Raw genomic sequence first — 13,009 nt, forward strand, 5'->3', positions numbered from 1 at the left:
CCACCTACTGAGAGAGCTATGATTGTAGGAATAGTGCAATTAGCAAGACTCAAGAGTAAAGACATTGAAAACTAAAAATGAATGCATTTTTTGATGCTGTGGAATGCAATTACATAAGAAATTACAGTGTGCTGCAAATTACACATGGTTCTCAGAGGAAAATACTGAGTGATTTTCCACATTGACAGTCCAATGCTGAGAAGACAATGAGAGTTCCTATACATGCTAGGCAATTCTTTCAGGCTGAACAGAACACAGAATCTCACTGGGTAGTTCCTACCTTCTTAACTCTTCTTTTGCTGCCAGGACACCATAGTAAAGTTCTCAGATGTTCCTAGGTTGGTCAAACAGCTTGGCTAACAACTCAGCAATACGTAGTGTCTCCTGAATCCATGAAGTCAAGAATACAGTCATACCTACTAGACGGCACAATTTCTTTTACTGCTGTCCACAGTGACTAGATAGCAACAGATCTGATGAAAATTAGATACCTTTCTAAAAGCTATCACTTCAATACACAATCCTCTTTCCAAAATTTACCTTTCAACCATCTTCAGGACAGAATATCATTATGATCATAAGAAATCTTCTTCTCAATTTGTATAGAATTGATTGATAAACCAATGCCATCTGTCTGTTCATTATTAACAGATTTATTTGTTGAATTCAGGTTGATTTAAAAGCATAGGTATACCACATTAATGCCGTTATACATATGAGGAAACAAAGGCATAGAATGATAAACAGATCTCTAAAAGATATGTAATTTACTAATTTATTATATATACTCAAGAATATGAATCCATGTGGTTTGGTTCTGTCTACTCATGTCAGTAGTAGAGCATGGATTAAACTCAGGTCTTCCAAACAGTGTCCTTCCTGGTGAGCCATGGGATTATTATACCACGATTAATTCTGCTATACTGTGTGTCCTAATGTAATTCATCAAGTGTATCTCCCGCCTGCTCTACACCACTATAGAAACAGATTACACTTAATATTGTATGTTTGTACTGTCCTGTACTCTCTTCAGGACTTGAAACAAATGTGAAGTTGGCTCTGTTAACTGTTCCAGGACCTGGAGTTGAGGAATGTGTGTCATAGATTCTGTCTGCCTGTGTATGCTGGTGACTATTTGAAGGTCTTTTTTTTTTTTTTAATTTTTCCCATGAATGATTGTACCTTTCAAAATGGTGTTTGAGTTTTAAGGAGCTTGTGGGGACTTAAATTGTTCGCACAGGAGAATTGCAAGGATATAATGTCTGTAATAAAGCATCCCATTTATCTACTGATGTCTGCATTTTTTGAATTATAAAGCACTTAGGGATGTTCACACAATCAGACAGCTGAGCTAGCTAAACATTCCAAATCTTATTATTCTGCATAAATACTAGAAGAGGTACCAGAACGAACCATCCCAGCTGTGGATGGTTTTTAAGTCTGTGCTCATTTTAGTATAAAGTTAAATTGTGGAGAGGGGAGAAAATATTCTTATTGTTTATGTATTGCATGAATCCTGCTTGACAGCCTTGTACAGACTGTTCTGGTCTAGCAATAAATTTGGACTAGAAGGAGGAACAAACACCCCCTATTTTCACAAGCAGCTTGTTTCAGGCATCACCAAGAGGGAACCTCGAAAGGTACTTGAGCAGTTTTGATGCTACATATGTTTCAGTCAAAAGGCTTCAGACACGTTGCCAATTACTGAAATCTGCTCCAGTTTTTTAACAGTACTCAAAGTACTTTTCAGTCAAATGAAGAGATGATTCCTGCTCTGGTGAAGGACAGCAGAAGGGAAGGAGCAAAAAATAAAGCATGACATGATGATGTCTGGCATTACCAGAACAATTTGTCTTCAGTCTGGTGGAAGGGCATTATGCTGTGAATGCCAGACGCAGGCCCTATCATTTTGTTGCACAAAGTCCTAAATACCTTCATAGCCTTCAGTCTCAGCTAGATTGGATTATTGGAAATAAGAAAAAATCTGAAAGCAACTAATGCTACAATAAGACTTGGCCATATAACTGCACCAGGATGTACAGAGACTGATGATCCTACAGAAGGGCAGCAAACCCTGCAGGCCTTAGTGCTTTTGTATAAATCCCATTTAAATCCCTTGCAATTCATGTTCACTTCTCTCTTCTTTGCTTTTTAAATCCTTTATATGTTCTGAGTAAATGAAAGCTGCTGCTCTCCTACTCACCCTTCAACTCGTCTTGTCTGATCAGTTTCAGTCATGCTGAAGTGCAGTGCAGTGCAGTCATGTCGTAACTCTGCTCTATAGAAGATGCCCAACCAACTGCTTCTCTCAATAGTTTACCTAAGGAGGAAACCAAGTGAAGTCTGGCAAGGATAATTTTCACACATATAAAAATCTATATAAAATAAATTGCAGATTCTCCATATGCAGACCAGTTTTCAAGTCTGTACAAAATGAATAGAAAATGTATCAGGTGAAAGGCATGAATAACTAGCTGGCTAGTAACCAGAGGAAGTTTAAAAGGTCTGAACACCCCCTCAACCTTTACTGCCAATCATTCAGAAGCTTCCACTGTCAGACAGCCTCATCTGTCACTCAGGAACTACATCTGCTTGCTTATTTTCTCACTTAGGGTTGAGGTCACCTGCCCTCCTTTTAGCTAATCAGAGGAGACAGCAGTAATCAAAGCACAAGATCATTGCTCCTGGGATGTCTGTCTTCAATAGCCTCTCTATGCTCTTCTGCAGACCTTGCAAAGTAATTGGGCACATACAACCAGAGGAAGAGGGGAAAAAGCTTTTTTGTGTTTTGGTTTGAGATCCAGCTGGAGGAAAAAAATAGTGCTGAAACTTACATGTTACCTGGACAAATGGGTATAATGTTTACTGAGGAATTTCCCATGAGTAACAGGAAAAGAACCGGTTGCTAGTTTATTAAATGGTAGGAGAGTTAAACTGATATACCGGAAGGTAGGTAAAAGCTCTTATTTTTCAAAAAAGTAAATCTGCCTCCTGACTGCTTGTTGTCCTAAAGGGACTATTAATAAAAGAACATTCCAGGCTGTGTGGAATTACTCGTTTTATCTCTCTGAAACTACCACTACTCTACTTTTGTTAGGCTCTGCTAAACAGTGTTAAATAGCTCTCAGGTCCTACCTTAAGAGATCAGTGCATTTCGATACTGTCTGAAGCTCTTCCTATGGAGCTTACTCTTAAAAAAAGCTTTATACTGCAGATGAGAGGTTCGTATGTGAAAGAAGGGCAGTGAATGAAAGCCAGAGTTCAAGGAGAGAAAGCACATGTTTGTCCCTTGCCTGTGATGTGGGCAGGCAGTTTGCATTACTTTGCAGACTGCTGCCACATTTTGAAAGGATTAAAAGGATACCAGTGCCAGCCTGCTCTCTCAGGCCTGATTTGTCTTTGTAATGCCATAGTCATGAAGAAATGCGTGCTATGATTATCACAGTGAGGTCCAATTATTTTTTTTTTTCAGCAGTGGCTGCTAAAGGATTGCCTAGAATCCCAGGCCTGACAGAGGTGGAAAACACATCTTGACGAGATGTTTCCACAGAGAAAAAAAAGAACGAAAGGAAGGAAGAAAAAAAGATGCAGTGGAAATGGAGACAATTAATCAAGGAGAGCACAGGCTGAGCACACTGCATGGCAGTGCCCATACAGTCTCCCTTCTCGGGAGGGAGGGGAAAGCCATTTCCTCCTAACGCTGTTTCTAACCCGGTTCAAGAACAACGACACCGAAGCCCTAACAGCCTTTGAAACTCAAGTCCTGAGTGGAGAGGTAAGAAAACCTTCAAATGCCACACAGGTGTCCCACCCCAGGGTGCCTCATCAGAGGAGGCGACCCACTGGCTATGGGTCTGGGACTACGCGGGACACCCTCGGCCGTACTCCTCTGCTGCCCTCTGCAGTTCCCCTCAGCCGCCGCCGCTGGGAACAGCCGCGGGCTGGAGCTCAGTGGCTGCCATGGTGTGGAGAATTTTCCTAGGTGCATTTGGCAGGAAGACATGGCAGCTCCCGCCGGTTACCCGCAGACCCCTACCCTCTCTCCTTTCTTCCCCACAGGCTCTGCACAAGCGCTGGAGGGGCGGGGCAGGGGGGTGGGCGGGGCAGTCCCGTCCCTCACCCAAAGACCCAACAGCCGCCGCTGTTCCCTCCCGCCCCGCCTTCCCGTTGCTGAATCCACCGCCGAGCAACGGATGGCGGCGGCGATCGATCCTCTCGAGCTGCCTTACCCCTCCTCTCCCGCCACCGCCCCAGGCACCGCCCCGGGGGCGGGGGAAGGGCGAGGGGGAGGGCGGCTGCAGGTGCCAGGGGTGGCACTGCCGCCATTTCCCACCCGCTCGCCAGTAAACGGGGGCGGAGCTGCAGCTGCCGTGCTGCAGAGGTTCCTCAGAAAGGAAGGGCGCATCGCCAGTTGCCCCTCTCCCCTGGCCCCCCAGAGAAACCCTGAGTCCTCGGGGTTCTTTGTGCTTGTCTTGTGTACCTGCCCCACGATCAGGGGAGCCCGCGGCCATGGAGCGCGCGTTCACGCCGCTGGACTGCCTCCTGCCCGCCGGTACGGTACCACCCGCCACCAGCCCACCGAGAAAGGGGAGGCGAGGGGGGTGAGGCGGGGCAGAGTAGAGCAGAGCAAGCAGCCTTGCGGCGGGAGGTGCTCCTGGGGGCAGACCCTCGGGAGGAGTAGAGAGCCCCCGTCCCTGAGCGGTAACACTGTTGGGTTCCGCAGCCCCCGCCCCTGGCCGTGCTGGGGTTTCAAAGAGGCCACTGCCAGCAGCCCAAGCTGGTGTGTGCGTGGCCGCTTCCTCTGCCTGCGGGGCTGCCCCTACCCGCTGCTTACCGAGCTCTAGGCCGGCCGGGCATGAGCGTGCCGCGCTGTGCTGGTTCTCTTTTAGTGTACCCGTTTAGAGTCATTGTAACCCTTTGGGCGTTAAAACTTTAACCCCTTTGCATTTACATTTGAGTTTAACCAGCATCCTCAAGTAACTTGCCACGGTTTTCTTGCCTTGACAAAGCCCAGCACTGCAGGGAAGGGTCCCTTGGCAAGGAGACCCAGGGCTTTCCTCCATGTGCATTTGGAGTCGAAGGTCCAGAGGCTTCCTCGCCCATGGAGCCTTCTGCCTTTGCGTGCTTCTCTGGAGCCACCACGTGTACCCCTTTTGCCTCTGTTCTGCCTGGCACAGCCTTGGAGTTGTGTTTTTTTTGTAGTTTGTTTTTGTTTGTTTGTTTTTGCTTTTTGTTTTGTTTCCCATGCTTTTCTTGAGCATTCTGTTTTTGTTTATTAATTTTGAGACCTGAGAGGTGAGCAGTATTAATACCTATCATTATTGTCTTCCCAAAGGAGACAGCACCTGTAATAAGCACAGATTGATCTAGGTAGCTTGTACACTGGTTGGGGGTAGACACCTCCTTTACACCATGTGTTTGCAGTATCTAATTCAGTAGGGCCCATTTGTTATTCGGTGATACCATTATGAAAAGTAAATATTTTTATGGTTCTAGAATGTGATTTTAAAGCTGCATAAAAAAAAAAAATTGGCTTAGCAGCTGAATTCTAACTTACACTGCTCTTTTCTGCCCTGTTTTGACACTGACACTGAAGTTACCAGAGTGAGGTCTATGTTGTTACTCATTTACTAGTAAGATCTGGAGGAAGAGTTTATCAAAATGTAACAATTCAGTACGTTTTTTTACAGGTAGCACTTTAGGAGCCCGTTTAAACTCTTTCCGGTGTTTGTTGGTTGTTTGGGATTTCTTATTAGTGCTTTGCACAAATTTTTAAAAACTTCTTGGAGTATGTTCAGAGTGAGTAACAAGTAAAGCTGTAATGAAGGTGTTCCTGCCAGAAATGTATATATGACTTTGTGCGTGTGTGTGTATTTTGAGAGACATCCTTATTTTGAGTAATGGGCATGGAAGGCAGAATTTAATAGATTATCTGCTCTGTTGCATCGTGTGATGTCCTCTTTTTGGCAATGAGTAACTACTTAGCGCAAGTATATAGTAAGGTGATATGAAAATGCCAGTTAAGAATTTATCCCCGGGGAAGAACAGGCATTGTTATTTATATTGGTACAAAGATAGTTGTGCTTCATAGGCATTTATATGATGATAGGGCTACCATATGTCCCCAATTTCCAGGATTAGTTGTCTTTAATTATTTTATTTCATTATATCTGATTGGAGTTAAAGATTTTGGCTATTTATTCATAGTTTTCAGATGACCCACATCCATTTCTTTTATCTGTTTGCTTCAATGGGATATGTACTAGAAGTACACTTGGGACACTTTGAAGTGTCCAAATAATGTAGTGTCCAGTATAATATAATGTAACATGATGCTTCTTGGAGGCTAGAGGTGAGGTTAAAAAATAAACTCTTCCAAGGACACTGAAATACTATGGGCCTTGCCCCCTTGCTGTCAGTAATATAAATGTTTCTAAAGTTTCTAGTTGCTTTCTAAAGCCCTGTGCAAATGCATTGGCAGATTATGGTGAGGAGAATGTGAAAGGTTTATCAGCTATGTCTGGAAGTTATTAGTAGTGGGGTGGGGTTTTTGTTTTGTTTTGGGTTTTTCTGTTTTTTGTTTTTGCTTGTTTTTTGCTTATTGTTTTTTTTAAAGGTGTTCAACAATTATGCTGATATTTATGTGAAATAGAGTACAATGCAGGTTTTTGAACATATTAGGTATCTGAATTGGAATTTCGGGGCCATGTGTGCCTTGGTAATTTTAGTCAAGTGTAGTTATAATGAGTTCTTATTTGTATTCCTATAGCGGACTATGTTTCTATATAACACCTGAGTAAGGTCCATGTAGCTGATATTTGAGAACTACTGTGCTGAACTTGATATACTCTGGGACTTTGAACATTATTCATATTATTATTCAGTCAAACAGCTGCAGCACAGTTCAACATGACTGTGTGACAGCCAGAAAGCTCTGCTGTGTACTTCGGAACTGTGTTGATTCGCTTAATGTAGTTTAGAATGACTGACAAGGCAGAATTTAAAAGTGATAGCTCTAAAATTGAGTATTTCATCCTCAAGCAGATATATTTTTACTTCCTCATGAACTAAAGCCATTAAAATGGCTCATAGATATTCACCCTGAAGTCCTGTATGCTCCTGTGAAAGGGTCAGGCAGAAGCTTCACAGGGTAAGGCTGTGGTGCAGCTGTTGTAGAAAGCTCATAGTCAGTGATGTGACACTATGGCCTGTGAATCATGACGAGTAGCTTGGTTTCTTCTGGAGCATCCTTTGATAGATTAGACATTTCCCTCATGCTGTTTATACCCTTTTCTTGCACTATCATTGCCTCCTTCTGCTTGTCCCAGACTGTGCTGCAGGTGCTTCTTGCAGAGAGACAAGTGTTTCTAATTTATTCTTTTAATACCATGAACTTTAGGAGCTGAGTATGCTGTGCTTGTGACTACTTAACAGCAGAAGTACTGTAGCATCCTCTAATAAGATTGTCCCTGAATAATGCTTGAGATTTTTATAAGGGCAGAGTGCCAGTTTATTAGGTTCTGTTTTCTCACAGGGAATGTTTTATGTTTGCATGCCATAACGTGGCCTGGATTCTCATGCATCTCCAGGTGTGATTAATGATTTTTTGCCTTGCACAGTCCTTAAAATGGAGCTCATTACTGTTTTTTAATCAAGTGCAGTTATGTAGAAGCAGGGTATTTTCCTCAGCACCTTCCATTGGGAGTGTCTTGTTCAGGCACAGGGACTGCAAAGCAGAAGCAAATCTAGTCCTTCTGCTCTCTTCCATTCCTTGCAGGGGGTTTGTTGGAACTGAGTTTCCTATGACTGATAGGAGCCTGTGCTACCAGTGAGGGTCGGTTTCCTCTTGTCCCCTCCGTTGTGCTCCCAGTCCTGTGACCCAAATTCACTTGTGAACTGTGCTGCATTGAGAGCTAGTGATCAAGACTTGGTCTGCTCAGAAGGGGATGTGCTAGCTTTATCTCGCTGAAGCAAGGTCATCTGTATGTCATGAGAGACACAGCCACAGCAAATAGGACAAAGTGTGCTTCAGCATTATGTGGAAATATATAGTTGTCTCTTTGTGCAAAGGGACTATAAAACTCTGCATTGAATTTAAAGCAAAGAGAACAAGAGGAAACAACAATACGCTGTGAATGCTCTTTCATCATTCCTCAAGCTTGATTGTCTCTTGCCTTGCTATATGTCTTCTGGAAATGCTACTGACTGTAAACAAGTTACCTCTGAAAGGATTATATCACCATATTCCTTTTTAAATGCTTGAGGCTTAAACTCTTTCCTTACTGTTCCCTTTTTTTCTGACACTAAGAATTGAAAATTATTTGTAAAACAGTGACATGTTTGCCATTCACTAAATGACCTCCAGCCTAGCATAAGCATCAATAGCAATCTAAATGCCTTTGCTAGAGCCCTGCATGGTCTCCATGATGCATTATCTTGCAGTCTAATATACAAAATTCTGTGGTAAAAGTCAAGACAATCTTGGGGTTAGGAAATCAACCTGATGGTCTCTGTTAGCTGTTGTACATTAAAGGCATATGACATATGGAGTCCCAGACTATTGAGTTGTTCTGTAATTTTACAGTTCTTGTGTCACTGCTGCTCGGCCAGAGTAGTGAAGTTTTTAGGTGAGCCAGATTGTTTGAAAGCTGTGACTGAGTTCACCAAAGTTGAAAAATGTTAGTAAGCATGTCAGTCCTTTAAGACTATTCCAGGAGTTCCTCGATGAAATTACCAAGCACTTCTAAGTGGCTGTTACAGTGTTCTACCTTTTTAAATGAAACATTTTAAAAGCTTTGTTTTATATTTATGTTGCTGGCTTGCTCCTGCTTTTCATTTCATGTAATCAGCATCACCATTTATTTAGTCAAGATACCTGTGATGCCTCAGCTTGTTTTGAGGTAGCTGCAAATATTCAGCTTTGGGCCCTGCTGCTTGCTAATTTTTCTGGGTCAGCAGTTGTTCTGTAAGTATTGTTGTATAGATGACCTACAGGTGCTCTCGTGACTGAAGTATTGCAGATGCCATTTAGCAGACATCATTGTTAACCTCACCACTTACTGTTAGATCTCTGCTTTCACACACTGATAGCTTTTGAAGATATTTATTTATTTATTTATTTTAAATGCTTCATATTCAAATGTGTTATTTGGTACGGTACAGCAAGCCATTTGTAACCATTTGAGCTAATAGGAAGATGAATAGACATTTACTTATTTTGTATACACACAGAGCCCCCTTTTGAAATAGGTAGAGATTGAATCCAGTTGCTGTTTGTGTGACTGATATATTATCACCTTGTGCAGGGTCAGTGCACTGATAGTTTCATATCTTGCAGTAACTGTTAGGGCTTAGCTGGCTTTCCATTGAATGGGAATGTAATGGTGGAAAGGACTGAGGGGATCTTAAAAACCAAAACAACAAAACCAGCAACAAAACCCCATTGGAGGATAAGACAAATAAGAATATTGCTGGAGCTTCTGAGACAAACTCACATTCATTACTGCTGAACAGATAGTAAAACACTCAGATAAATTCTTTTTGTAAGATCTTGTTATTTCCCATCAGTTCAGGCTTTCAAGATCAATTTACACAGAGTTCTGTGAGGAGTCACTTAGAAGTAGCAGATTGAGCTTTAAAGCTAGGAAATACAGTAGATGGCCTCTTAATGTATCCTTTAGTCCTTTTTTTTTTATTTCTCTTTTTTCCTTCTGTGATTTAACATCAGATAAGGAAATGGAAAATAGCCTTATTCCAGAAATCAAAATGTTCGTCTTGTTTGTATTCAATTAAATATGTGCAGGATTGCTGGAAATTATTTGAAATTTAGTAGCAAAATATTAATCTTTTGAAGGTAAAAGAACTCAAGGAAAATATTGGACTTTCAGAAGAGACTTTTCTATCCTTTTTGCCAAGCTGATCTAACTATGATCTATGGAGAAGTTGCGTATGAAGCAAAGAAATGAGGCAATTTATTTACACAGGAGAAATTATAATACAGATTTTTCAAGATCCAAAATAACAGTTCCCAGGCATACTAGTGGGTGTGCTTTACATTTGAACATCCTGAGATATTAATGAAAGCTTAGTTTGTGTGGAAAATAGCACCATGAGTAAAACCTAAAATCAAAGTCTTGTAAAGGGAAAAAATAACAAACAAACAAAAACCAACAACAACAACAACAAAAACCAAAAAAACCCCCACAAACAAACCAACAAAAAACCCACCCAAAACCCAAAGCAAACAAACCACCTGAAAACAAGCAAAATGGTTAGCAGCTTCTCTGTAACTGTTCCTAGCTTCTAAGAACTGTTCTTTCACTTCTATTGAGTGGCAGGTTTGGATGTAACCTAAGGGTACTGCTACCAAGTAAATTTGTCCAGGAAAATTATTATCTAGAAAATTAATAAATTTAGTTCTCTGTGACATAATAAAAATTATCTATGCTGGTCTCAAAGTACATTTATTGAAAAATGTGGATAAAAGGAGAGGAGGAGACTTCCCCCCCCTTGTCAGCTCCCTTTGGGAGGAAGGGAACAACACAAGAAAACAACCAGAAAACCAACAACCCAGGAGTAGCTCTTACCCAGTACAAAATGTAGTAAGTCAACAGGAGAGGCCTCTTATGTATACACCTGCTTGTTGGTACTTTACGGAACATACCCCATCTCTAATCTCTATTGAGAGGGGATTTTGCAGTATGTCCCACAAGGTTAAGCTGATCTAGCACCACATAATTTAAAGATGAAAAGAACTGTGGGCTCTACCAAAGTGACTATAACTGATTACAGCAAAGGATAACCAGTTTTAAAGATTTTTGGCTTACATCTCTATAAATTACTGCTGTGCTGGGTTACATGGAAGTAATTTAAGGGAACAGCTTCTCCTTTCCACCCAGCTCTGACCTTAAACATGAGGAATACAATTAGCAGTGTTTGTGTAGTGCTGCTTTTGCATAATTAAAAAGAAAATGGAGAATTTCAAGTGGCTACAGGAACATTCAGTTACTTAAAATTTACATAGAGAGTATACATAGTACCTTTTGCATTGCCTTTAAATTAAAGATATTTCTGTACATCCAGATGCAACTGGAGTCACTTGAAGGCTTTTCCTGTCTTTTCCTAGCTTAGAATTTCATTTTGAATGGCAGTCGATTTTTTTCTCTGCACTAGTGCTGATTCTTTGAAGCTTGTGTTGATGGATTGTCTGCCAGCTTTTCTCTCTGGCAGTACAGAGGCTGGAGGGATGCACGTGTTTATCAGGCCAATTGAAATAAATGGGAAGCTGGCCAGTGAATTCAGTAGGACCAGAACCTGTCCCCTCACCTCTAATTTATTTTGTAGTTGTGACTGCTGATGTGCGTTCTATTTTGCTTTATTTTCCTTTTTTTTTTCTTTTTCTTTTTTTTTTCTTTGTGTGTGTGTGTGGTTTTGGTTTTTTTGCTTACTGTTAGCTCCTCTTTCCCCCCAAATTATCTAAGCATTGTTCATATGACAATAACACACCAATAAGAGAATAGTTTTGAAATATTTATACGTGCAGTTTTTTACCAAATTGTTCAGTGGCTTTGGTGGTTAATGGTTTTTGGTGCTTCCCTTTCCCCTCTGCTTCCCTTTCCCCTCACCCCCTGCCCGCCCCCCAATGTAGTTCACAGTTACATGTGGTATGGAAACAAATGTGAAGGACGAGTCTCATGCTTTTTCCATAGCAGAAGTGCACTGGTTTGTCAGTGAAATCTCTGTGTTTTTATGTGACCTTTACCTGTTTTTATGCTTATAGCTCCTTTCACTGTGTCAAGCAAAGCATTGATCTGTAGACCAGACCTAAGCACAGACCACAGCTCCAGCTGCTCAGGATGTGTTAAAAGGAAACTGAGTTGATACCACAGCTAGACAGTTGTTAAGCAGATGGTGTGTGTTATACTTGCAACTTTTCTGAGGTTGATTTGTGTCACAGAGCAGCTGTGCAAATGCAGATGAAATCTCCAGGTTTTCCAGTTTGAGACTTTACACTCTTGAGAGTTTTATGTATGGAAGAAAGCCTAAGGGGTAAAGGAAGTTTTTTAGTATAGAGTCTGACCTGTGTTTCAGTAATCTACGCGTATCAATATCTTGGTTGGCTTTTAACTACATAACTGAAAGCCTCTAATATAGATACTTTAACACAAGCAACACTTTGAGTTCTGGAAATCAGTGCTCTGCAAGCTGTCCGGGGTTGAGTGTAGCCTGGGCAGTGAAGTCTGTATCCCCATATGGAGTGCTTTCCCTACCCAGTTCACAGTTATAGTTAATAGCCATTTAAGATGTTTTGCCATACTGTGAATACAAAAAAGAAAAAGTGTTAAGGAGGGCAGCCTGACAGTCAAGCAGCTAAAGCTCTGCAGCTTGGACAGTTGGATTGCCAAAGGAAGTGGTGCAGTGGCTTAGCTTCTGCATATGCAACAAGAATGGGTCTCGGGCAGTGTGTGTGACCACCTCATTTCATAATGAATTGACCTCGATACACTGGAGATGATTGAGCTCTGCTGTGGAAGTGTCTGTATCGCCACTCCCTGCTGCAGCTGGGAAATTTACCTTTTAAGTTCCTTAAAAAACGTAGAACATCTTGATTTTTTTCCTCAAAGGGGGGCGATATTGAGGAAGGTTTTCTTAGGGGCAATTACTTAGGGTTTGGCTTTCTGGAATCAACAGTAGTGGTCTTGAAAGGTCACTGCTGCAAGACTTAGCTTCAAGCATTTGACTTCCACTGGGCTCAAAGTAGAAAGGTGGTGCTGTCTTTTTTCTGCTGTTATTGAGAGTGTTTTCCTATTAGCTCTTCTTTCTTTGTTCAGAATCTGCTGTGGGAATGACATTTAATACTGTATGCACAGGCTTTGAGCCTTTCTAATGACTTGAGTGACTGTGAACAGAGGATTTAAATGGTCATTTTGTAACTGTGGGAAATAGAATCACTGTTATTGAATGTTCTTCCTTAGCCTGACTTTTTGTAGAGTTTTCACTTGGAAACTCA

At 41.5% G+C, this 13,009-nt stretch overlaps 1 protein-coding gene across 3 annotated transcripts in view; it reads left to right on the top strand.

Moving 5' to 3' along the window:
* Nucleotides 1–4,327: 4,327 nt before the first annotated feature.
* Nucleotides 4,328–13,009, top strand: part of TPK1 (thiamin pyrophosphokinase 1) — a 298,088-nt gene continuing 289,406 nt past the window's right edge. For all 3 annotated transcript variants that reach the window (XM_030446013.1, XM_030446014.1, XM_030446015.1), the window contains exon 1: nucleotides 4,328–4,552. In XM_030446013.1, coding sequence (XP_030301873.1) covers nucleotides 4,510–4,552 — 43 coding nt within the window. In that variant the 5' untranslated portion in view covers nucleotides 4,328–4,509. The remainder of the gene's footprint in view (nucleotides 4,553–13,009) is intronic.

This window comes from Calypte anna, chromosome 2, assembly GCF_003957555.1.
Source record: "Calypte anna isolate BGI_N300 chromosome 2, bCalAnn1_v1.p, whole genome shotgun sequence".
Lineage (NCBI taxonomy): Eukaryota > Metazoa > Chordata > Aves > Apodiformes > Trochilidae > Calypte > Calypte anna.